This window comes from Mustela nivalis (genome assembly GCF_964662115.1).
Source record: "Mustela nivalis genome assembly, chromosome: 3".
NCBI lineage: Eukaryota > Metazoa > Chordata > Mammalia > Carnivora > Mustelidae > Mustela > Mustela nivalis.
Genome location: NC_139022.1, coordinates 111,954,904 through 111,981,841, shown reverse-complemented (window position 1 = coordinate 111,981,841; position 26,938 = coordinate 111,954,904). Strand labels below are relative to the sequence as shown.

Sequence of the window (26,938 nt, the reverse complement as noted above, 5' to 3'; positions counted from 1 at the left end):
ATGTGGAAGGCGGTGGCTGCCAGGGGTTGAAGGGGAAGGATGGGAGGATGTTCAAAAGGTACAAAGATTTATGCAGGATAAGTAAGTTCTGGAGTGATTCTGTACAACATATTGACTATAGTCAGTATTACTTGACTAAGGGCTAAGGTAGGTGATTTTAAGTGTTCTTACCACACGCAAATTTTAAGTCTGTGAAGTAACAGATACATTCACGAGCTTAATTGCAGTAACCGTTTCACAGTGTATACATACGTCACATCATCATATTGCACCCCGTAAGCCGCCATACACTGAAGGTTTATGCCCCACTCCCATTCATGGGTTGAAATCCGAATCCGTAAATGTGAGGGTATTAGGAAGTGAGGGCTGTGGCAGGTAATTAGGTGAAGTGTGTGAAGCCCCGATGAGTGGGATGACTATCCGTATAAAAGAAGCCCTTCTCTGTGAAGACACAGCAGGAAGGCACCATCCATGAACCAGGACACAGGCCCTCAAAGAATAGTGAATCTGCTGGCACCTTGACCTAGAAATTCCCAGCTTTCGCACTGTGAGAAATAAATTCTGCTCTTTATAAGCCACCCAGCCTATGGTATTTTTGATACAGCAGCCCAAATGGACTAAGACAAATGACTCAAATATATACAATTTTTAATTCTCAAATCTCTCTCTCTCTCTCTCAAAGTGGGATGGGGGGAACCCCCAAACACATCAGACACTCAAAAACATAAATCTTTTATGAAATATATTAAAGCTCTTAAAGCAAAACAGTGAAACCAAAGCAATAGAAAATCTAAATAAATGAAGAAATACACTGGGCTCATAGACTAGAAGACTAAATTTTACAGAAATGTTAATTTCCTTCAAATTATATAATTTTAAGAAAATCCCATTCAAAATTGCAATTGTGTGTGTAAGTTGATAAGCTGGTCATTAAATTTATCTGGAAATACAAATGATATGAGAACAACTAATAATATTCTTGAAAAATAAGAGGGTCAGCCACCTTTCTCTACCAGGTATCAGTATTTAGTGTAATGCTAGAGCATTTAAAACAATGTGGTATTAAGGAATGGAAGGATAGCCTGATAAAGTATACAGACCCCGGAATAAATTCACACATACTATGACTCACATCAGAGATGGCACCACAGGGCAGGGGAACAAAGGACTTATTTTTTCAACAAGTGGTCCAGGAACAATCAATGGGTGGGAGACTAGACCTTACACTATACACAAAATTCTATTCTAGATATATTGTAGAGCTACATTTAGAAGGCACAACATTGAAGTATTTGAAAGGTAACACAAATACGTTAATGAACGTGGAAGAGGAAAACACTTCTTAGATCACAAAGAAAGCACTAACCATAAAGGAAAGGAGTAATTTCTTTAGTTTAAAATTAAGAACTTCCGGGGCGCCTGGGTGGCTCAGTGGGTTAAGCCTCTGCCTTCGGCTCAGGTCGTGATCCCAGGGGCCTGGGATCGAGTCCCGCATTTGGCTCTCTGCTCAGGAGGGAGCCTGCTTCTCCTCATCTCTCTCTCTGTCTGTCTCTCTACCTATTTGTGATCTCTCCTCTGTCAAATAAATAAATAAAATCTTAAAATAAATAAGTAAGTAAATAAATAAATAAATAGAATTAAGAACTTCCCTTCTTCATTATGACCACACATGCCACTGAGTGGGAAAGTTATTTGCCAAAGATGTAAGTGACAAAGGAGTCATATCCAGAATGCATAAAAAATGTATACAAATTGATAAAAATGCAAAAGACTCAAAAAGGCACTTCATAAAAGCAGAAATCAAATGACCCACAGAAATATGAAAAGGAGTTCAACCCCACTAATAGCCAGGGAAATGAGAACTAAAACCATAATAAAATACCATTACTTATCTACCAAAATAAAAAACACCAAAAACACTTGTGGTGTCAGAATGAGATGGACACCTGCCAGGAGCCTGTGGAGTAGGCAACTGCTCAGTGTAGACCGCAGAAGTTGACTGGTTTTTGTGTTTATTACCTGCTCTTCATTCCTGCTCGGAGCTGGGCCATTTGTGTTTTCTGGAAGATTTCCCTTAGCAGCCCTGGAAAAAACCAGCACTCATTAAATATACCAGATCCTATGTCCAAATGCACAAACAATGTATACAGAAATAGCTGTATCACACTGTCTACTATTGAGTGTCCAAACTTTATTCAACTATAATCTATCTAAAATTCTTTATTTGCTGGTTGGAAATGTTTTCATTTCATAACCTCTGTGAAGGGGAACTCTCAAAAAATTTCACTGCGGAATGCAGAGATAACTGGAAAGATGGCCAAGAAATTATAGGTGCCTGGGTGGTTGGGTGGGTTAAGCATCTGCCTTCAGCCCAGGTTATGATCTTGGGGTTCTGGGATCAAGCCCCATGGCAGGGTCCCTGTTCAGTACATATAGGTCCCTCCCTATACTTCTCCCAGTGCCCCTTTCCTCCCCCCTCCCCTGCTCGAGCACTCTAATAAATAAAATTTTACCCCTCCCCAAATTACCTTGCCCTAATCTTTCTAAAAACAAAGACCACAAGGGATACGTGGTAGTGTGGCGCCATCTGGTGGCTCCAATGTATTTTACCACAGCTCCCCATTGTTCTTGCAAAGGAAAGGTTTCTGCCCATGATCACCTGCCACCACAGTCCAAGCAGAGCACCGCAGAGCTAACATTTCCACGTCATCAATCCTAAACCTATGTAGTTTTTCATAAAGGGATCAAGCAACTTTCCATGTTTAATAAAAGACAACTTCCCCTCCTTTATGTAATATTTAAGTCTTGCCTGTTTTCCTACTGGATGCTCTTTTTTTGTACACATAGAAGTACTTTATGTATTCTGGATACCAGTCCTTTGAAAGGTGTATGAATTACATTGTATTTTCCAATTCTGTGGTCTTCGCTTTTCTTAAATGGTATTTTAGAATAAACCTGCCATCATTTCCTTTAGAGTTGTCTTAACGAGGATCTTATTTAAAAATATCCTTCCCACTTTGGAGATTTTATTAAGATCAGCAGTATTTCTTCTGTAAGCATTTGGTACAACTTCTGCCCCCACTCCCCCCTTCAAAGATTATTTATTTGAGAGAGAGAGCGAGCACGTGCGTGCACGATGGGGGTGGTCAGAGGGAGGAACAGACTCCCTGCTGATTATGGAGCCTGATGTGGGACTCCATCCCAGGACTTCAGGATCATGTCCTGAGGCGAAGGCAGTAGCCCAACCAACCTAGCCACCCACTTGCCCCTGGTACAACTTTTTGATAAAGTCATCCAGGCCTTCGGTTTTGAGGGAAGGCTCGTAAAGTGAGGTTCCACTTATTTAATAGCTGTAGGACTACTGAATTTTCCTTCTTGTTACAGTTTTGCAAAGTTGTGTTTTTTTTTTTCTGTGAACTTATTTCTTCTAATTTTAGTACTAAAAGTGTCTCATATCTTCAGTGACAATCATAATCATTCTTTATCACTCCTAATGATAGTTTTGCTGTTTTTTTTTTCTTGGTTATTCCAAGAGATTAGCAATTTTATTAGTCTTGTTAAAGAACTCAGTGCTTTTTTTTTTTTTTTAAAGATTTTATTCATTTATTTGACAGAAATTACAAGTACACTGAGAGGCAGGCAGAGAGAGAGAGAAGGAAGCAGGCTCCCTGCTGAGCAGAGATCCCGATGCGGGACTCGATCCCAAGACCCTGAGATCATGACCTGAGCCGAAGGCAGGGGCTTAACCCACTGAGCCACCCAGGCGCCCCAACTCAGTGCTTTCTTGATTGTTTTTTGGGGCATCTTATTTATTTCATTCCTTGTTATTAATTTTTCATTATTTCCATTTATTTAAACTTAATTTGCTGTTACTATTCTGGTTTTCTTGAGAAGAATGTTTAATTCATTTTTAGCCTTTCTATACTTTTTCTATATATATATATTTAGGGCTATAAACGTCCCCTGTAAGTATGGCTTTAACCTCAAACCAAAAGGTTTTGATACTCAATTCCATTCAGTTAAAAAACCTTTCAAAAACTTTCCATTGGGTTAGTGGGGGACATATTTCTTAACCTCCAATTTTTATAGTTCTTGTTACTAATTTGTTTTATTCTGTACAGAGAAACTTCTCTACACAAGTTCAACTTTTTGCAATTTGTTAGTTTATGGCTTAACAGAGCCAACTTTGATCAATGCTCATGTTCACTTAGAAATAATATATACTTTGCAGTTAATGATTACGTGTTCTGGAGTCCATTGGATTATTAAGTTTGATAATTCTATTGTTCTTCTTTTATATCCTTACTGATTTTTGTGTGTGTGTGTGATGGGGGAAGGGTATGTGTGTGTCTGCTTGTTACTTACTGAGTTATCTTCAAGTTTTATATGTGGACTTCAACTTCTGCTCAAAAGGCACTAATTGGCACTTTAACGTCATGCCTCTAGTGACTAAAAAACTACACCAACATATAAAACAATGCCATTTAAAACACTGGACATCAAGCACTGAAAGACATTAATCTTTGAAAGCACAAGAAACAAGACCTGAACCTTACCACTGCCCCAGTTTACCGCCTGAAGAAAATTTCCAGGCCATGATGCAAGGAAGGGTAAACTGGGTAGGAGCTCCTCAGTGTTCCGGAGCCGAAGAGACAGGTGAGAGTCCAGAGAGGTGCAAGTGGCTAGAGTTCGTGTAGTGGTTTCCCTGGGCTACCGTAACAGATCAGCAGGACTCAGGTGCCCTATTTGAAAGTCCAAATCAGGGTGTCATCCAGAGGTGTGGAGAAGAATCTCCTCTCTTCCAGTTCCTGGAGGCTGCTGGCATTCTTTGACTTGTGGCTTCACCTTTCTGCTCTCTCCACATCGCCTTCACTAGGTCTGTTTTATCTTCCTTCCTCTCTCCCTCAGACTCTTGTCTTGGCATATAGGGCTCATCCAGGTAATTCAATGTAATCTCATCTCAAAATGCTTCATTACATCAGCAAAGACCCCTCTCTCAAATACAGTAACATTTACAAATTCCAGAGATTAGGGCTAGAGGTTTTTAGGTAGCCAACACTCAACCTACTCTATTTATGTGTAGTGTTTCTAAGTAAAGGAATGAACCAGGGACACTTGTGCAAAGATGGTCAGGGGAAGGAATGACTGGGGACAATCTGGTGTGTGAGGTGAGAGGGGGTTAAACGGGAGGAGGGAGAAGCCTTATTATAAGGGAATAATATTCCCTAGGTACAGAGTGAAGACTAGGAAAGTTTCAGGAAGAAATGCTAGAGCAAAATTTCTTCCTTCTTTGGTGGTTCTCGGATCTGATCCCGATACAAACTGCTGCATTTCTTGCCTCACAAGAGGAGTCCTGTGGCAGACAAAGCCAGGTGCCCATTCAATGTCCATTCTTCTTCACTGAAAGGAATCCAACTTTTTTGGGGGGCCATTGATGGCTCAGCTAAGGAGTTCACTTCCCAAGTTTCTTGCAGCTGCTGGTCATGGGACCCACTTCTGACTAGTGAGATAAAGGCAGAAATACCAAGTGCAGCTTCTGGGAAAGCTGCTGTTTCGCTATAGAAAAGAGACACACTTTTGCACCTTTACCTTTCTGCCCTTCCTATTGATGCACAGGTGATGTCAAGCAGTGTAAATGCCGGGGCCCTGAGTCCCAGAGAGTGTTTACTTACCCCATTAGCCCTGGGCTTTCCTGTTCTAAGAGAGAAACAAGCCAAATGGGGATTAACCACTGTTATTTGGTTTTTCATCAAACACCCTTTTTAAAACCCACAAAAGAGATAGGTATTTTCTAGACACCACCAAGTCAACAATAATTGGATCACTCCAATTTCTCTGCGGACCTAAAATATAAGGCCTTCACACCAATGCTAGCCCCACAATGGCCGCCTTGAGTGACTGGGTGTCATTATTTTATCTATGTAAGAAATAAAGAGCAGAGAAGTTTAATGTAGATTCTTTATTGATTCCACCAATGTATTAGTAGATATGATAATAAATGGACTTTTACATTCTCTTAACCAAAAATATAACAAATATTTACACTCAGTAAAAATACAAAAAGCATACAGAGGCACTGTCTTTCTAAAAGACATAAGTTTAAGAGGTATCAAAAAATAGGAGACAAACATTGCTCGTTACAGGATACTTTACAATCACTGAATTGTGCAGTATAATTGCATTTAATTATTAGAACTGTGCAGTTTTGTCTTTTTCTGATAAGCTCACGTTTCATTTTAAAAGATCAAGTACAACTGCATTGTGTATCAAAAATAAAGAAGCCTTAAAAAAGCACAACAAAAGCTAAAGATGAACTGGGGTTCAAGTTTAAATTTGAAAATGTACTGTGACACTTTTGAAGATTCATCCCTCTGTTCTAGCCTTTAAGGTAATGCTAAAGGGATACATCTACTTTAATATCACATTTTTTAGAAACAAAATATATCAGAATAACAATCATTATCATTGTTTTAAATATACAAGGAAATTCTTTCTCCTCTCTTTTCAAAGGGAAGAGAACACTTCATAAAAATTAGGTTTGTTCTCATAAATCCTCATGATTACTGCCACACTTCTGGCCTGGGAGATGCCCAGGTTATACCAATGACCACAGTATGACTTACCAGCCTCAGGAGAAACCAGTTAATAAGCTTTATTATTCTCTCCAAAGATCAGATTCAAAGTAATCATTTGGAGGAAGAATCTACTACTTAAAATAAATCTTTAGGGAAGTTATATAGCAGATTTACTAACTGACCAAATCTTTCATTCTAAACGAACGGTTCTGTTGAAACTTATTTGGCAAAACTCATGGATTTACTGCTTCAGGAAGTCCTGACAGATTCGGAGCTGAGGGGAGGTGAGGGCACTTGTGTCTTCATTAAAGTTAAAAATTTATAAAATAAAAATAAAAACAAAAATGGGGGTTTAGAATTGGAGCAAATACAGGTTAAGGCTTCCCTTGTTCTAGTATGTAACTAAGAGAAGGCAGAAATGTATCCTAAATTAGAATTAAAATATAAAAATCACAATGCCATGAGTTTTTAGGGGATACACACAGATCAAAATACAATGCATTTGGCTTTAGTTCCTGATCACTGTTATCGGTTGACCCCAACACTCACAGGAGGAGCTAGATAAAAACAAAGGCAGCCACAAGGTGTAGTCAAAATTACAGCCTCTGACTCTCTGTGCAAGATATTCTCAACACCATTAAGGATGAAGACAGGTAAGGCTCGCGATTGATTTCAAACACCTGTAAACAGACAGATAATGTGCAAACAGCACATTTTTGGGGGGGTAATGGATATAAAATAATAAGGATATATAACCAAATTTGACACAAAGAGATGCTTTGTTTTGTTTTCTTTTGTTTTGCCCCGGACATGAAAACACTATTATGTAAATCAATGAAGGGACATTTTCTGTGATCAGAGGAACAGTGTTATTAGGTTAAATCACGACAGTGTGAATTTCAAAACCAGGATTTTTGATCCAGGCCACTTTCCATGTCAATGGAACAAGAAAGCTACAGAGTCAATTAGCCTCTTTCTAACATACTTGGCAGGTGGATTTTTAAGGCTTTAATAAAGTTTCAAATTCATGGGGTTTTCGTGCCCAAAGGAATTTTTCAGATAAGCTATTTTTCCTAAATGAAGAGACAGTCATTTTGAAGGAAAACATAGAGTACTCCCATTCACCACTTGGGAAATGAACTACTTCAAAATGAAGGGGATGGGGGGATAGGGTGTGCCCCTAGCTGGCTCAGTAGGTAGAGCACGTGACTCTTTATCTCAGGGTCACAAGTTCAAGCCCCATGCAGGCAGTGGAGCCCACTATTTAAACAAACAAACAAACAAAAACTGAAGGGGACTGCAAGAAAGTGAGAGAGGGAAGAGATAGCTAGGGAAAAATGAGAACAAACTCTTAAAAAAGGAAATCATAAACGAGCTAAATCCTATAAATTCACATATGGACGACCACTCAGAAGTAAACCCATTTTGGCTCCATGTTAATCTGGGTATGCACACAAATAGCTTTGGCTTTTTTCCCTTTTTCTTGCTTTTTTTTTTTCTTTTTTTGGTAGTCATCACAGAAGTTTATTAAGCTCTCACTTACATTTACATTAAAAAACAAATGATAAATTTTAAACTTAAGATATAGAAAACACTGTATTTAATTAGTAAAAATGTGGAAAAACTAGATCATCCAGTAAACAGTCACTGAAATTTTAATTAAATACTTAGAAGCGCCATGCCCAATAGGCTATTAAAAATATGTATTTCTTTCCTCTCAAGGGCTAAACTGAGTACAGAAAAGAGAATCATTTCCACAATTCTAGCTCCTTTGTCCCCCCTAAAATTTTCACTTATCACCTCGGTGTGCTCATGAGCTTTCTTGCAGGCAGCTGGGGGCTGCTGCTTTGATCAGGGTTGAACACAGCCTCATGCTGAGATGGGGTGCAGGGGCAGCTGCAGAACATACATGCAGCTGAATTCATCTCCATGGTTACAGACCAATGATTACATTTCCTTTGGAAAGAACTCCACATTTGAGCAGTCAAAAATTTTTGTTTTGGATTTCTGTAGAACTCTACTGAACCCATTCTCTACTTAATGGATTTATACTTTTAGTTAGATGCAGCATAACTTTCACTTCAGAAGGGATTGGTATACATTTTCTTTTGAGAAAAAATTTCATTCTTTGGAGATGAGGGTGGCTACCCCCCCAGTCACAGCCTCCCTGTCCCAAAGGACTGAGAAGAAACCCTGTGGCAGCTTCAGCTGGCCTTCTAAATCAGCCAAGGGCAGTATCTTCCAAGCACCTCAACCACAAAGGGCTTCCTATCCCACTCAAATGGAGATCCTACATTGCACTGGAGTTACAGATCAAGTTCATCTGTCTAGATTAAGCATACCATCTGATAAAGATGACTTCAGTTTGATCAGACCAGAGACAGTTTTATGATCTCAAACCTAAACATCTGCTAATAACAGCTCCCCAAAACGAAGAAAACCACAAAACTTCAAATAATAAGTTACTTTTCAAATGCACAAGAATATCCTTGGTAATGGCAGACATTTTGAATTTGTCCGTTAAACCAAGCTATGGCTTGGAAATAATACTAAACTATTATCTTAAAAATAATTTGGTTTAAGAAAAATGTATAATGATATACATAGGGAGGACTCCCAAGTTTGCATCTGTTTTAGTAACTGTGGTCCCAAGGCAGGTCTGGTATGCGAAGTAAAGACTGGTTTCCAGGCACAACATCCATAGCTGAGGAAACTGCATCTGTAAGGATTCAGTAAAAGGAAGCATGATTCAGAGCTAGGTCATCGCTCAGAGTACAGGGAACGAGACCTCTGGGTTAGCAGCAGCAGCAAGCTGTTCGTTGGCAACAATGGCCTGCGGAATCATGAGGTGGTTCTGCCCACTCCTTCCTCGACGGCTTCTGGAACACTTCCAATGGGTCCTCCAAAGGCTACACTGCTGAGACCTGTTCATTTTCTGAAAATAGTAAAGACACCATTAAGTGATAGATGAGGCATAGTAATGATGATCAACATACAATCTAGCCACCTGTTTAGAGAACTAGTCACTTTCAACCAAGAAATCCTCTCAAATATCCCATCAAGGCCCAGATTTTATTACAATGACATGAGTGCTGCTCGCACTGTGGACTGACAGACGGCATTGCCCTAACTGCTTCGTCGCTTCATTACTCTACTGCTTGAAGGGATAAAATTTCATTTATTTTTAATAAAGCAGATCATTTTGCAAGATGCTGCCCCAGCTGCAGTCAGTCAAGAGTTCTGCTGTTAAGAGGAACTACACCAACAGCAAGACTTCAGGTAATGAGGCACTTTCCAGTTTTCATGCATTAATGTGAGATGCAGCTCTACTAAGGTCAAGTGCCTCCTCTCAAAATGATCGTATCAGACTGAGCCACTTCTGGTCAAATTTAAGAAGACCCTATCTGAGCAGGAAGAAGGGTACTGGGCACACAGAAACATGCAGATTACTCCATTCAAAAAATACACCACCACATTAAGGGATTTCTTTCTTTCTTTTTTTAAAACAGAGATTGCTACAGCAATTAGAAGTAAACATTAATGACTATATGAAATAACAGAGTAGAGATCAATTCATGTATTCAGCAATTTATTTGAGACCCATTAAGGTAGTCTGTCAACATACCATCTGCTTCGCTATCTGCATCAGTCACATCTGCTAGCTTAGGATGGGACGGCTGCAAAATCTGCCTCTGAGGCTGAGTTACAATCTTCGACGGAACACAGGCCACGGGGCTGCTACCGAGGGAGGCTGGTGGCAGTCTAGAGAGGCTGTCATGCATCATCTTTGACCTCTGCACTGCCACACTATAATCTGGAGGTTTTAGGTGTAGATAGGGTCCTTCCTTTAGGTCCGCTAAAGAAATCCCCATGTATCCTGGAGGAGTGGGAGGTGGCTCCCTATACCTATCCTCCTTCTTGGGTGAGGTGACACAGTACACTGGCATGAAAAACAAGCAATGGAAATGTTAATGAAAAATCTAAAAAATGAAAGAGAAAAAATACTGAAACTTATTACAGTGACAAAACAGAACTCAAAAACAGACTAAATGAATATATTTGAATATAGAGAGAGCAGATTAAAAACATAATGATTAAAACTTAATATTTAAACCTGTTTTCAAACACATAGATCACATTAGGTCTTATAAACAAAACCAGAGTGACAGAGAGTTGAAAGAAGTGATGTGGTGACAAGCCCTCCTCTTCAGTGGAGCACCCCCCCACCCCCAAATTCAGAAACAGCTGCCTGGCTCTTCAGGGACACCAGCCCTGGGGATGACACAGTCAGAACCATTCAGCAGTTTAACCTGAACACCTATGCTCTGCTGACAGGGAGGATTTTTGCAGAAATGACATCTGGACCCTCTATTTCAGGGCTGCCCACTCTGTCCTGAGACATGAACCACCGTTTTACAGCACTCCTGTGGAAACGACCTGTCAGTCCTGCTGTATCAACAACTTAAACTTCCTGGGTACAGAGGACCTAATTCCTTCAGGCATCTTACTGCTAACTTCTGATTTGTGATTAAGTGGGAAAAAAAAGAGAAAAAAAAAAGCCATAATTTTAGGAAATCCATCTTAAGTTTCTGTGATTTTCAGTGCACATTCAAAGTAACTGTGACTTAAAAAAAATGTAACTTAAAAACCTTTTCCCTAAGTTTGCAGACCATGGGACAAAGGCAAAGTTTCAAAAAAACTTCAGAAATAGGTTAAAGAAAGAGGAAGTTCCATTTTATTAAGACCAATTCACAGGACCACAGGACCTAAGGGATAAACCACTTTGATGGCCTTACTGACGTAAACTTTTAAACACAAACACTACCTAAATGTAGGCAGAATAAATTAAGAAAGACCATTGGTAATTCTAATGTTAACTGCTCTTCTAGAGACAATCAGGTTTGTTCATAATGAAATTTCTACAACTGTAACAGCAAAATCTGCATGTAGTATCAAGTTCTTCAAGGATTTCCATTCCCACCCAAGAGGATGGGGCAGGGAGGGAAGGGGTGAAGTCAGCAAAACCAGTAAGACAAGAATTTAGGGACGCCTGGGTGGCTCAGTTGGTTAAGCAGCTGCCTTCGGCTCAGGTCATGATCCCAGCGTCCTGGGATCGAGTCCCACATCAGGCTCCTTGCTCGGCGGGGAGCCTGCTTCTCCCTCTGCCTCTGCCTGCCATTCTGTCTGCCTGTGCTCGCTCTCTCCCCCCTCTCTCTGATAAATAAATAAAATCTTTAAAAAAAAAAAAAAAAAAAAGAATGAAGAATTTAAGCCCAGAGTTATCTAGAAATGCAATAAAAGATTTTTAAAAATCTAGTTTCCTAAAAGGACAGGAGATTCATTTTATATCTTTGTACAATCATGTTTAACTATCCATATAGCAGTTACCCAGAAAGATTTAATAGAAAATGCTTGGAAAAAAATCAACACGCTAAAAACCTTTATAGCAGATTGCTATAATGCAATCTGACAAGTAAAAATGTACTACACATGTGCTATAAACATCAGCACATCTTTCACATTTTTAGTAATTTAAACTGATTTCATTAATATGTTATATAGTTGATTCAAAGTATAGTCATTCCATATAAAGAGAAAAAGCAGGGGCTATTATATCTAAATATTTACATAATTCAGTGAATAAATGAAAAAATGTATTTGATGGCTAAATACTAAATGAACACATACAACAAAAAAGCTGTTTGTGGTCAGAATGGAACCCACAACAGGAGCTGGCATAGCCATGATGTGTGCTAGGGGGGTATACCGAAAAATATTTTCGACTTCCTTATCACAATTTTCCCCACTTTTATTAAAGAATAATATCAGATTTAAAGTTTCTACCATGTATCACATCAATTGGGGTCCAAACAATGTATGAGGTGACAAAGAGAATAATCCCTTTGTCAGGGCTGCATACTAATACAATTTTCCTCAATGAAACCACAAATCTCAAAAACAAAACACAAATGAAACTGCCAGCTTAATTAATTACCTTTATATCAGCCCTCTGATTTTAATAGACTTGAATACCTGTCCCAAAACCCTTGAGAAATTGTCAACTTTTTGAAAATAATTTGTTTGTAGAAGGCAGGAAGAGAGCCTGGAGTGAGAAGAAATATTTTCAGGGGTAAAATTTTGGGCCAAGATATCCCAATGCCACTTTTTGCCACTTAATCTCTAAATGCCACAGATGACAAAAAATACAGAACTTACCAATCAGGCCCTTTTCTGTACTTGAAGTAACAGTTTTATAAACTGGATCAGTGCCATCCTTGGGGTCCAAGCCTTCAGAGGACTCAGGTGTGATGCTCTCCAACACTCTCCGTTTAACTGTTCCATAGTTTGGTTCATATGTGTCAGACAGAGAACTGGAGGAGGCCCAACTCTGTCTCATCTGATTAGTCTCTAGGTTTCCTTTACACTGACCACAAGTTCTAGAGCAGCCTTTAGGGCAGGAATAGGGCTCACAGTCAGGTAGTTCAACTTCAGCAATGGGGCCATCCAAATGGGTATGTCGATAAGCATTTAAAAAATCCCAGCCTTTTGGGTTTGGAAGGCTTTGGAAGTTGTCATGGGAACTGCTTGAACAGGAAGTCCAACTTCCACGACCACTATCTGCTGCTTCTAAAATGACATGCTCATGGGAAATCTCTTCATTACTCGTAGAAGAGGAGACAGCTAAACTCTTGACAAGAGATGGTTTTGACAGCGCCCACCTAAAAAATTGGGGATACACCATTAAAAGTAATTTACTGGCTTACTGGAAAAACCTTCTTCTGTCCAATCCAAGTATTACTGCCTACGAAAGACTACTGAACACGCATCGTAAGTGTTCAATGCCAAAATAATCTTGTGAAAAAAAAAATGACACTGTAATCAATCATCACTTAATCTCTATATCCATTAATATTCATACTTACCCAGAAACATACTTGGGAGAAACTCAAATACTTATTAGCAAAGTTACCTCAGAAATTTTTCTTGAATTGATTTTAAATGAAAATGAAAAATGAGGTTTGAAATGAGTAACATTAAGTATACATTTTCATTGTTGGTCAACATAATGCTAGACTCTCTACATGGATACAGAACAAAGAATTCTTAAATATATGTTTTCAACCATATTTGGTTTTTCAATGTTAACTCTGAGGTTAGCCTAATATAGAGCCAAGTACAGAGAGAGTAACTTCTCCAACCAAGAACTGTAAAATGTATACTATTATTTACAGTACGTGTCCCCAGATTAGGGCTCAGGAGCCAAATTCAGCCAATGGCATGTTTTGGAGCAAGAGCATGTATTGTCTGGAGCAAAGCATGGTATTTTACATTTTAAAGAGTTTAAACATGGGTGCCTGGGTGGCTCAGTTGGTTGGGTGGCTACCTTCGGCTTAGGTCATGATCCCGGAGTCCCGGGATAGAGTCTGCAAGGGGCTTCTACCTCCACAGGGAATCTGCCTCTCTCTCTGACCTTCTCCTCCTCTCTCATGCTCTCTTCTCACTGTCTCTGTCTCTCAAATAAATAAGTAAAATCTTAAAAAAAAAAAGAAAAAGAAAGAAAAAAAAAAAGGAGTTTATACAAAACAAAAACATGCCAAAGAATTTGAGAGTGAGAAAAATGGAGTCTGCAAAGCCTGAAATGTTTATGATCAGGCCCTCTACCCTCCTTGTCTCCTGCTAGCTGCACCCCGCTCCCCAACAAAAAAAAGCTTGTGAACTCTTCATTCACAGTACAGAGCAAGTGTGGGCAAACTATAGCCCAAGGCCAAATCTGATCCTTAGATTTGGCCTATTTTTGTAAATAAAATTTTATCGGGACACAGCATCTCCACTCATTTACAAACGACATTGTCTAAGGCTCTATCAGAGCAAAAATGGCAGGGTTGAACAGTTGCAACACAGAATTCATGACCTACAAAGTCTTGATATTATTTAGTATTCAACTTCTACAGAGATGTTGGCTGACCCTTGGTCTAGAAAATCATAGTTTAAAACCTTTACCAATATGGTAACACTTCACTCTGATTTGTTTCATAATAAAAAATACCAGATTTAACAATCAGTTTATAATCAACTTTCTCAGAATTTTCTCCAAGATTTCCATACTGCCTGATTCTAAATAGAAATTTACAGCTAACTTTAAGAAAAACAAAAAACAAAAAACCTTTCTGGACTTCTGCTAGCTGGTAATTCTTACTCCCTAAATGATACTTTCAGATCAAGGACTGACTGTAGCCCCCCCCAACCTGTCTATAATGGTTACAGCACTAGGACCACCACCCATTACACAGTCTGTCTGAGGATTCTCTAACTTAATAGCCACATTACAAGAAGCACATCCCCCTACCCATAGCAGATTCACTCTGAGCTCTTACTAATTGAAACATACATGACAGATAGTTAAATTCAGTACACACTTAAAAATGAGCACCAATTCATCTTTCAAAATAGTACTTATTTGCATATTTGAGATAGAAGATACATGCTGGCCCTCATATTATTTTATGGATCCCCTTGCAACCACCCCACAGGTACAGGGGTATCCTCTAAGGGCAAGTTGTGGAGCACTGCTTGCAATGGTCACTTGGCTTGGGTTTTGTGGTATGAACATGGGCAGCCATATTTACCCAGGGCCAAGCTGAGTATGATCTCCTATCCCTGAGGAGTGTTCTGTCTTTTCCAAAGGCCCAGTGGATTCAGGGACCGCCACAGGCTGTGAAGAACATCGTTCATCCTGCAGAGCTGTAGACATGGAGTCAACAGAACAATTGCTCACGATGCTGGATCGTGAAGAAATTTCACTATGGCTGGAGTCAGACAAGTTGTCAGATTTAGCTGACGGTGTAAGTGTATAACCTAAATGAGAGAAAACAAGTGATTAAACTACAAAGCAAGGAAACAGGGAGGGGGTATGTGGTCAGGGAGAAGTTGAAGAAAAACAAGAACAACAAAAGACAGAGTAAGCAATCTCAGTTTCCATCTGTGTAGATGTAATGATGCTAATTTCTTACACACATTCCCCTACATATCCACTCATCTACCTACCTACACTGTACCAACCTGACTCCAAATTCAAGAAATACGAAGTCGAAATCCAGTATTACTGAGGAAACTAGTCCAAATGTGTATCTGCCCTGGGCTCTCACATAGCTACAAGCATTTAATAAAATAAGAAGGTATTAGATATATTTCAAAATAGTAAAAAGCAGACATCTTGAGTTTCTCCACTTCTTTTTAGCCCTGTGCCCCCTTCTTTGATTAACATAAATATTTCATGGTCTGATTTGAGGGTCTAGAATACCACTTTGAAGTAAGGGTGGGTGAGGGGAATCAAGACTCAAAAAAGAGAGTTACATTTTTGCTTTTGAAACTCCATATACTTACCCCAGATATTTTGCTTATGTCAACTAAGGAGTCTTACCCCAAGTTCAAAGCAATTATTTTCATATTTTTAAATCAATTGTGTTAGCTATGAATTTCATCTTATACCCAGTTTCCTTTTTCTTTGCTAGGTTTACAGAATATTGCTTTAAACAGCAGAACTGACACATTTATAAAAATGTGTTACAAAAATAAAAGCATCTGCCTATTTTAAATTGTTCTATGGTTTACTGCACAGCAGATTCAGATTCCATTCTCTGGAATAAATGAGTAGAGATGGAATGAGGCAGAAGCATCTCAAAATAAATCTGTAGCATGACAGTCAAAGGTACATAATGTCTATTTTGATAACTGTTAGAAAAGTAAACAAACTTATTTAGAAATAAAAGGAAATGCCATAGTAATCCCAACAAGGAGTAGGTCTCAAAGAAGCAGATAATTATTTTCCTTTTTACTGGAAAAATGAGGTTCAAAAGGTACATGACCTTTAAGGACAATCCTGACAAATCTCATTAAGGAAAACTATAGGGTTTATATACACATATAACTCAAGTCATTAAAGAAAAAACTTGTCGAACACTAACCATATTAAGTAGTTTTAGTAACTATTTCAGAGAGAAAAATGAAGACCCAGAATACGGGTGACTTCCCTGTGGCTTATGGGGCCACCAGGCAGGACAAGTTGAGAGAAACAAGGCTTTTGTTCTTCTCAACATTGTCATTTCTCAGTGCTTTTTAGGAAGTGACTGGTCAATTTTCAAGAGAACCAAGAAAATGGATTTGGTAAATTTAAAACAAAAAACCAAACCAAAACAACCCCCCCCCAAACCCCATCCAAATAAAATATAAAAATCCTTTCTCAAAAGAAAAGAACGATTGTTCTTTTATCCTGGAGGAGTCACTTGCTTTACTGTTTTAGAATTATATCCCTCTGTTAGATGAGTGTTTCTCATATACAATCAATTCTAGGAATTACCTGGAAAGGTTATTAATATACATATTCTTGGGCCCTTTCAGGCAATTCGAATTTATGAGGTTTGTAGTAGGACACAGTAACTGTATTTTCAACAAGTTTCCAAATGATTCTTCACTTGCTATGTCAGATCTCCTTTTCCTGTCTCAATCAGAGATTTATATGAAAAGCAAATGAAATAAAAAGTGTATGTGGGGACGCCTGGTTTCCTGTCTCAATCAGAGTTTTATATAAAAAGCAAAAGAAATAAAAAGTGTATGTGGGGGCACCTGGGTGGCTCAGTGGGTTAAGCCACTGCCCACGGCTCAGGTCATGATCTCAGGGTCCTGGAATCGAGCCCCACATCAGGCTCTCTGCTTGGCGGGAAGCCTTCTCCCCCCATCCCCCGCCCCACCTGCCTCTCTGCCTACTTGTGATCTCTGTCAAATAAATAAATAAAATCTTAAAAAAAAAGTGTATGTGGACAAGATAAAATTTCTTGCCTTCGTTTTCCTTTAGCTGTAAAGTAGTTGCAGTAATAAGAGCAATAAAATTCTCTGAAGCAAAGGTGGTGATAAGATCATTACTAGGGGTTCTAATGCAAAAGTAAATACTGATTTCTAAAAAGTACCTCTACTTATTTCATTCACAGACCCAGTCGCTATCAGCAGGAAATAAAGCCAACTACAGAAAACAAGAGTATAAATTTTACTCACATTAGTAAAATAACATGTACAAATAAGGCACTTTAAATAAATATGACTTTGTGGCTAGAGTATCTTTAACACTATGAAATGCCTATAAATCTTATTTTACACTAAATTGTTCTGCCTGAACTTTGTTTGATAAATAACTTAATTTAAGCTACATTTACATTAATAAATGAAAACAAGTTTAACACTAAAATTAAGTGAGGAACTCCGTCAGATTGTCTTTCTCCTTTTAGACTTGAATCGCGTATAGAAGCAGTTTAAAGAGTTACGGTTGCCTCCGCTATTTGAATTGAAGATGTCACTCCCTTTCTCATCTTTGATGTTGCTTCTAACATCCTTCACTTTCTCACAGCTTTCTGTAGCTTGATGGTGATCTGCGTCCTCTTTTTTGTTGTTGGCTAGTCTCTCCCTTGAAAGAGTTCTTTCCCTAAATCTTCTAAACGGGGATGTCATTCTTTTTTTGGCTGCGTTCTCACAACTTGTCCTGTCTCTATTCTCCTCAGTGGCCTTCTCGGTCCTGTCTGTTCTTTTGGCTGTGCTCCTGGTAATCTGAAGGATTTTCTTTTGCAAGTAAACCCCACCTATTCCGGGGCAGTTCTGGCCACTGATCTTGGTGCTGGACTCACGGGGAGGGGATGAGGAAGGCCCTGAGAGGCGCAGCAGGATGCTGAGATCAGATAGGATACTGCCAACTGGAGGGAGAGATGCAAAAACCCTGTCATGGTCAATTAATTCTTTCCAGTTAATCACAATTAGGCTGGTTTCTATTATAGAACATTTCACTATTAAAAATTCAAACATTTTGACAATATTGGAAAAACTGAAATCTAGTAACATATTTTTTAAAACACAGAGAGTCTACTATATAGCATAAACACTGAAGTCATTGCAAGACACAATGCAGGAGAAAAATTACCTTAATCAGAACAAGCTGGTAATAAAATATTGTTCAATGTAAGCAAAACTTGTCATAAAGAAAAATATGACAAAGAGTATGAACTAACCAGAATTACTTCTCACAATAAACTGTGTCTAGAATTTTCAGGCAGATTCTACTAAGAAAAAGCTTGGTTAAAATCAGACAGGACACAAAAATAGTAAATACAGGGTAAATATTTACAAAGCACAATTTCTGATCCTGTTTATCTCCAAAGTGGAAAAGTTGCCTTCCATTACCACAGCCTTCCATAAAGCTGCCTGATGCCTCATATTTTTAAAAGTTCTTACTTACTAAAAAAAAAAAATTTCTTGCTTAAAATCCCCTTATGAAAAACATGAAGATAGGCTTGTTTCCTATTTAATGTTAGGAAAAGAACTAATTCCAAAGTTTAGCAAGAACCAATAACTAGGAATTCCAAAGTTTAGCAAGAACCTAATATGGTACTCCTAGTTTAATAATATTTTTGTTCAATTCAGATTACTGGCAAAATCAAGGAAATACAATAACTGGAGAGGTTTTGATAGAACATATGTAAGAACAGTAAAAAACAGTTTTAAAGAAAATAATTTCTTCAGGTTTCTATGGATCGTAAACATGTTTATGACAGTCTCCTAAAGCTATGAATGTCAAGGTCAATTGTTGACCACATGATGAAAGTCAAAATGGCTAAAAGATTTCTCGATTCTAGTGGTGAGAGTGGATTTTCTTTTGGGAATGAGAGCAATGGGGAAATTCGTCTTCCCACAAGTCACATGCAGGCAAGAACACTGTATTTAATTTAACTAGTTTCCTGGTTAAAGAACTGTCTGTGATGGGACCTCTGAAAAGCCCCCAAAAGGTGTGGAGGGTGTAGAGTTGTTCTTGAAAGAGTGCTAAGAGCATGCAGCCATGTTATCAGGACCATGTGTGTGACAGCATCCCCCTCTGTGAGATCTGGTAAGGGGCACTTCAGATAGGACCATGCAGAGAGTAAAGAAATGAAACAGGATATGCATGCCTCACAAAATCATATATGAACTTCATACCACAAGGTCAGAAACCTGTGTTATATAATCACACTGTTAATATGCACCGCTTCTATTCCTATTTAATTCTACTACTCTTTTCTTATCTGAATGAAAATTCTAGCTAGTCTCAGCTATATCAAAGGGTAAGTAGGGCAGGTTAGCAGTGAAGCTATTTTTACCCCAGGGTGGCAGCAGGGTTTTAAAAGACAACACATCTCAATTTACTAAACACTTATCATCTGTCAGGTTTTCTAAGTATTATTTCTTTTAACTTCGTATGAGGCCTCTAAAAGAGCTGGTCTGGTCTTTGTTCCATCTTATGGACAGGAAACCCAACCTTACAGTTGGGTTTAGTTACATGGCTATAGTGGGGAAGAGAGTCAAAATTCAAACTCAGCTCTGACATTCCCTTACCACATAACTGCCAAAATGTGGCAGCTAATAAAAAGGAACCCTCAAAACTGAGATGAAACTTAGAACATGGGAGCTAAGGAAAACTCTGGAAGCTTCTCCTTCCTGCTCGACTTTATAAGGTTGTCTTCCTCAACCCCATGTGCCCTCCTGTACTGTGATTATTTAAACAGATTAATTTATTTATTTTTTACATTTGTGAGGATGAGGCCAGAACTAAGGGGTTTTTTTGTTTTGTTTTGTTTTTACCAGGCTAACAAAAACTGTGGATGGGCCAATGTAAGAAATATACACACCCTTTAAATGCTACATGTGCAGTTACCATGAAATGGCAGTTGCATGCACACTACCCAGGGATAGTCAAGACCAAAAAAAAAAAGGCTTCACTCTGAACTATGAAAACTAGGTCAATGAGCAAGACAGATTTCAGGTATTTTACTTCAAGAGGTCCTACATAGCATATAAAATCCATTGGGGTATAGGTTATTTTAAATCCTGATAAGTAAACGTAATAATATTCCATTATTAAAAAAAGGAATGTATCAACCTAAATGTTTCTTTCCCTCAATTTTGTAGTTGGTTAAGACCAGTTTCTTATAGAAATTCTGTTTTAAAAATACTCCACAGAAACGTTTAATTGGAAATTTGTATACAACATCAAGAATGCACAGAATAAACAACTGTGACTTCTGCCTTCATTCTTATCTACGCTTGTCCACTGACAAAGAGCCAGACTGCGAATACAAGAGTCCTGGTGATATGATGAACAATACCTGGAAAGCATCTCAATAGTTCAGTTTAAAACATGAAAGTCCAAAAAGTATTAGAAGTTACATGTTTTTCCACTTTCCATTATCACTATAGACTGAAAAACAAATCATGTACCACCAAGTGTTGTCTGGTGTAATAAGGATGAGCTTACACTGTTATGTCTTACCTTTGCGAGGGGAACCTTGAGGAGATGCAGGAGGACTAGAATGTAAAGATGATGCTACAGAGATAGTGTCTTCTGGATGTTTCTTACCACTTATTTCTTCAGTTGTTCCTAAAACTTTCTGAGGTAAATTTGTATCTAAAAATAAAACCCAAGAAGCAAATAACCATCACTTCACAATTAGAATATCTGTAGTGGCTTAAAGTACTACATAACTGAAGCCATGACACACAATGGCTAGTGCAGTCAACTGAAATGTCTAAATGGCGAACAGAACTAAATGACCGCTGATGGCATCCAGAGATTCTCATCTCTAGGTTGTTTGTTCCAATTCAGTTAGTCAGCACCAACCAGATAATAACAGTTCTTTGTTGTTTGTTTGTGCTGTGGTGTCAGGGAAACCAAGTTAATGGTCTGAGTATAGTGTCCCAGCCCCCACAAAAGATACACTTGTTTTGTGGGAAGACTTAACAGAAGGGATGGATTCAAACTCTTCTCTCCCCTCTAGAGATGGCCTCTCCAGGGAGGGCAAGGCACACAACCAGGGCAGTGTGGGGATGTTGGCCCTATCACTACCTGTGTACAGCTGTGCTGTGGGGGCACAGGTGCGCAGGGATGACAGTCCAGCCTTTTTCAAGAGTGCTAAATTCATTGGGGCGCCTGGGTGGCTCAGTGGGTTAAGCCGCTGCCTTCGGCTCAGGTCATGATCTCAGGGTCCTGGGATCGGGTCCCATATCGGGCTCTCTGCTCAGCGGGGAGCCTGCTTCCCTCTCTCTCTCTCTCTCTGCCTGCCTCTCCGACTACTTGTGATTTCTCTCTGTCAAATAAATAAATAAAATCTTAAAAAAAAAAAAAAGTGCTAAATTCACACTACAGGAGAAAAGTAGACAATAGAAACAATCATGAATTTATGGAAAAATAGTATTATGGAACCCCCTCGGAAACAAGCAGCAAAGTTCTATCTCCACTCTTGTCCAACAACTGGTCCAGTTTAGCGTGGGTCAAACTTAGCCATGGTTTCACCATATTGATACTTCTGTATTTATCTTCTTTAGGAAATGTCCAAGAGCTACTGACACTCTTTTAATCAGTAAAGTGAGCCCATCTTTGCTGGGCCTTTGTCATAATACCAAGCAGCTCTTTCACACTGAAGACCTTTAAATCACAGTATACTAACACTACTCTAAATTACATGTTATTTAAAAAAATTTTTTTAAAAGATCTTATTTAATTTTTTGACAGATGGAGATCACAAGTAGGCAGAGACGCAGGCAGAGAGAGACAGAGAAGCAGGCTCCCTGCTGAGCAGAGAGCCTGGTGCAGGACTCGATCCCAGGACCCTGGGATCATGACCTGAGCCGAAGGCAGAGGCTTTAACCCACTGAGCCACCCAGGTGCCCTTACATGCTATTTTAATATAAATGTATTTATCATATAAATAACAGCCATAATACAACAAATGGAGAAAAGGGCTACTTGGAACAAGTAATAACTACCTTTTGCGTGATGACATCCAAGTAAGAAGCCAGATCAGGATCTGTCTCATTTGGTACTCCTAGCCTGCAACTTGACTGACTTCACCAATTTTGGATCTAATTACCTCTTTATTTCCATAACCATCCAACTAGCTCAGGCTCTGAGCAACACCCTGTTAGTTATTACATTAGCTTTCCGTTTGGACTCTCTGCAGTCTTTTTTTTTTTTTTAAGATTTTATTTATTTACTTGACAGAGATCACAAGTAGGCAGAGAGGCAGGGAAAGAGAGAGAGCGAGAGGAGGAAGCAGGCTCCCTGCTAATCAGAAAGCCTGATGTGGGGCTCAATCCCATGACCCCAGGACCATGACCCGTGCCAAAGGCAGAAGCTTTAAACCACTGAGCCACCCAGGCGCCTCTCTGACTGCAGTCTTACTGCACTCCCTACTATAGTCCTTCTCTAGTATAACACAGACCGTTACCTTCCCCGGTTCAAATCTCTGCAACAGCTCCCCACTACCAACTCCCCTTTGGACTCCATATTCCTTTTTTTTTTTTTTAAAAGATTTTATTTATTTATTTGACAGAGAGAAATCACAAGTAGTCGGAGAGGCAGGCAGAGAGAGAGAGAGAGAGGGAAGCAGGCTCCCCGCTGAGCAGAGAGCCCGAAGCGGGACTCGATCCCAGGACCCTGAGATCATGACCTGAGCCGAAGGCAGCGGCTTAACCCACTGAGCCACCCAGGCGCCCTGGACTCCATATTCTAATTTAAGTATGCTTTGGACTTCACATCTCATCAGCTGGAGGTTGTTTAGTATGACCTTTTAACCATTAGCCTGGGCCCAACTCCCAGCTCCATTATTCCCTGGTAGCAGGTCTAAGTTATGAAGACCCTCTATGTTTCCTCTATAGAATGAGAGTATTAGGTATCTTACAGAGTTACAGTGAAGATTAAATGAATATAACAAACCTAGTAAAACACTCAGTTGTGCCTGGCACTCAGGGAGTACTCTGTAGGTAGCAGCTTTAATCATCACTCTCTTTTTTTAATTTTTTATTTTTTATAAACATATATTTTTATCCCCAGGGGTACAGGTCTGTGAATCACCATAATCATCACTCTCTTAACAAACACTCTTCCTGTAGCTCTGCCCTCAGAGGCAGCTGCAATGCCCACAGCAACTCCTTGTAGGTCCCAAGGTTTTCTTCTGCCTGAAGCAATTCTCTGCTATCATTGCCTAATGACCTCCTTCCTACTCAACCCTTGAGACTCTGCTTAGGCATTACCTCCAAAAAGTCACCTCTGACTTTATACTTAGCTCTGTGTGTCCTAAAAACTTTCCATCTATTTTTTTCAGTATGTTTTTATATGCACATACTCCAGGCATAAAAGCAAACACATTATACTTAAGTTACTGGTTTGTGTGTCAATAGTACAAGAATGAAAATCTGGCAAGGGTGGGGGGTCCTTTCTTACTCAACTTTGGATCTAAAACAAAATCAAATTCACAGATGTCTACTGAATATGTCCTAAATATAATACATGGGCTAGGTAATAATGTTAGGAGCCAAACTGAACCTAGCTTCCCCTCCACATGGCCTAAGAAAGGGGCGGGGGGGAAAAAAGCACAGGTTTTTTTTTTTACATACTTTACATACTTTACAATTTCTTCTTGTCTCCTAACTAGGTTTTTCAAAAGTGATCATTAATGAAAAAAACAATATACATTTTTAGAACAAGCAACCTCATTCTCATAGGGTGCACATGTACATTAGATAACTGTTTTATGCCCCTCTGAATGCAATAAACTCTTGGTACCTCAGTGTAGTACTGTAAGTTTTCTGTTGATGACTACAGAAATTCCAAAGTAACATTTAAAATAGGTATGCTGTCAATACATACCTACAAACTGAAACTTTTTTAAATTCATGAGTGATGATTAAATTATACAAACCATACCAGATCATCTCCTGAGCATTTACCTTTGTAATTATTTTTCAGTCTAACTCCCCTGTAAATTTTAAATTACATCAATGCAATAATAATTGTGAATACTCACTTAATGTGGCAGGGTCTTTGGCTTGTCCCTTCTTCCTGATGGGGTGCAAATTAACAGCTGGCACTTGGAGCACCTGGCTTACTCGGTGGGGCTGATGTAAATGGGCTTTAGCTGTTTGACCTGCCGATCTCATAGGCACTGGAGACATTTCTGATGATTTGGCTGATCTTTTCTCACTTAAATTCTTGGTCACTAATGGAATAGAGTAAGAAATATGTAATTATGTGCTTTTTAAGGCAAGATTATTACCAGTGACAATAATAAATGACTGCACTAAAACCATCTATTTTTTAACACAAAAAATAGAACAGATTAATCTTCCTAAAAATAACTTCAGGCCCTGCATGATTAGCATCAGGCCAGTATTTGCCTCCCTAATACCATATACTCTGCAGCAACTAGAACCCTTATTTTTTCAAGTCATCCTATATCTTTTCTTCACAGCACTAGTTGATTGTTTGTAACAATTCAATTACCTATGTGATTCATCAATTAATGTGTCCCCCTGACCAGGCTCTTAATGAACATGAGAGTAAGGACTGCCTATTGTGCTCACTACTATATATCCCTCTGTATGCCACAACTGATACAAAACAGATGCTTAATGGGTATTTGCTGAACTGAAACTATTGAAAAATTTCAATAGTTACATGCAGGACTATAAGAGAATTATTTTATAAATTCATAATTAGAGTACTTGATAACAGATGTCAGAATTAAAAACTGAGAACTGAGTTAAGTAACAAAAAGCTCCTGCCTCTGTATAAAATGAATACAGTAGTCCAGAGGAAAGAACTTTTAATCCTTTAGTTATTCAGGGTGGTTTCAACACAGGTCCAATCTCAGTACTCCACGATGTATTTGTTTTTAACATCAAGATAAAAGCCAAATTAGAACGTTTAACCAGTCCCAGAACAGCTGTAATAGTTATCCACCATGCTTTTATTATGAGGGCCTACAGAGTATTTTGAGTGTTAAGAAGTAGGATACATCTCAGAAGTCAAAACAAAGGGACTTCTGTAAGATAATGTGCAGTGACTTCTCAACTGCTTGAATCCGAGCAATTATCTCACCTTTGGGCTAAAGCCATGGAACACACCTTCCCCTTTCTGTCAATACTAACCAATTATCAACTGACATCTTATTTTACCTGCTGTAGTATAAAGAAGAAAAAAATCAAGAAACCACTTTAAATAGAGATGACTGCCCAAACTCAACTAAATACATACTGATTTATGAGGAAGAACCAAATTCTAAAATGCTTAGCAATCAACTACTGTATAGGCCTGGGATTTAAAAATCATTTGAGGGGTGCTGGGTGGCTCAGGTCATGATCCCAGGGTCCTGTGATGGAGCCCCACATTGGGCTCTCTGCTCAGCAGAGAAGCTGCTTCCCCCTCTTTCTCTCTACCTGCCTCTCTGCCTACTTGTGATCTCTGTCAAATAAATAAACAAAATCTTAAAAAAAAACAACAACCATCTGAAGAGTAATTAAAAATAAAAAATATTTAAATGCTTAAAAATCATTTATGCAATAGAAATCAAGTAAAGACTCTCAACCCAAATTAAAGGAATACAAAATGAATTAAACTATCACAAACTTAAAGAAGGTCTCACAGGTTTACTCATTTTAAGTCCGTATTAAATATGTAGTAAAAGATACCATTTAGTGTTACAAGGAAAGACAGATAAGCTTAGTTGGGTGTAAGGAAAGTGTGCAGGTGAGGGTGTGAGGGAAGGAGAACGGGAGAGAGAGAATGGATGCAGACTAGGTATGTAGAATCATTCTGGGCCCCCATTTTAACAATGAGCCAGGCACAGAAGAGATTTTTATGCTCTTGAATATCCCAAATCAGATTTAGGGAACAAAAAAAGCAGAAAATGAAAATAAAAGATAACATAAGTGTTGTTTCTGTTTTTGTCTGATGAAAGGTTAAACTGTGTTCTGTCACTGTAAGATGATAAGGGTCTATGCTGAATTACTTGGGGAAAAATAATTTTGAGGATCATGCAAAGCAGGGTCAGAGTACTTCAATAAATTATGGATATGGGCTTTGAACTGTAAAATGTGGAATAAATCTTAAGATTCTGTACACTTTTTTGGTCACTACTCCTTAATATGTACCTTTTTCACATGGCTGACACTATTCTTACTAGGTCACAGGTAGTAAAAATTTTTCTAGATACCTTCAAAGTCTATATATGTTCATTATTTTTAATGGCCATGTACTATCCCTTGTCTTGATAAGGAAACAGTGTGCTTGACTATTCTCTAACATTTCAGTATCTGCAGGATTTCTTTTTCATCGGAATACATTCTGCAACATCTTTATATAAACAGATTTTGGGTGCATTATCTCAAAGGAATAACAACCCCAATACAAGACACCGAACAGGTAGCTCTAAGAAGTAAATGGCACTGTCTGTTAAGTGCCTAGCATGGTTGCTGCATATAGAAAGTTCTCAGGAATGGTTAGGTTTTATTATTTC

At 38.8% G+C, this 26,938-nt stretch overlaps 1 protein-coding gene across 13 annotated transcripts in view; it reads right to left on the bottom strand.

Annotated features, from left to right (window-relative positions):
* Window positions 1–5,944: 5,944 nt before the first annotated feature.
* The window catches only part of RAPGEF6 (Rap guanine nucleotide exchange factor 6), a 196,224-nt gene continuing 175,230 nt past the window's right edge, over window positions 5,945–26,938 (bottom strand). For 6 of the 13 annotated variants that reach the window (XM_082725616.1, XM_082725621.1, XM_082725623.1 and 3 more), the window contains 6 exons: window positions 24,449–24,640; window positions 20,917–21,051; window positions 15,203–15,431; window positions 12,792–13,294; window positions 10,201–10,515; window positions 5,945–9,510 (listed from right to left, as the gene is read on the bottom strand). In XM_082725616.1, the coding sequence (XP_082581742.1) occupies window positions 9,485–9,510; window positions 10,201–10,515; window positions 12,792–13,294; window positions 15,203–15,431; window positions 20,917–21,051; window positions 24,449–24,640 (1,400 nt within the window). In that variant the 3' untranslated portion in view covers window positions 5,945–9,484. Of the gene's footprint in view, window positions 9,511–10,200; window positions 10,516–12,791; window positions 13,295–15,202; window positions 15,432–17,601; window positions 18,314–20,916; window positions 21,052–24,448; window positions 24,641–26,938 lie in introns of those variants that run through there. The other 7 variants (XM_082725624.1, XM_082725625.1, XM_082725618.1 and 4 more) reach the window with 2 other exon arrangements.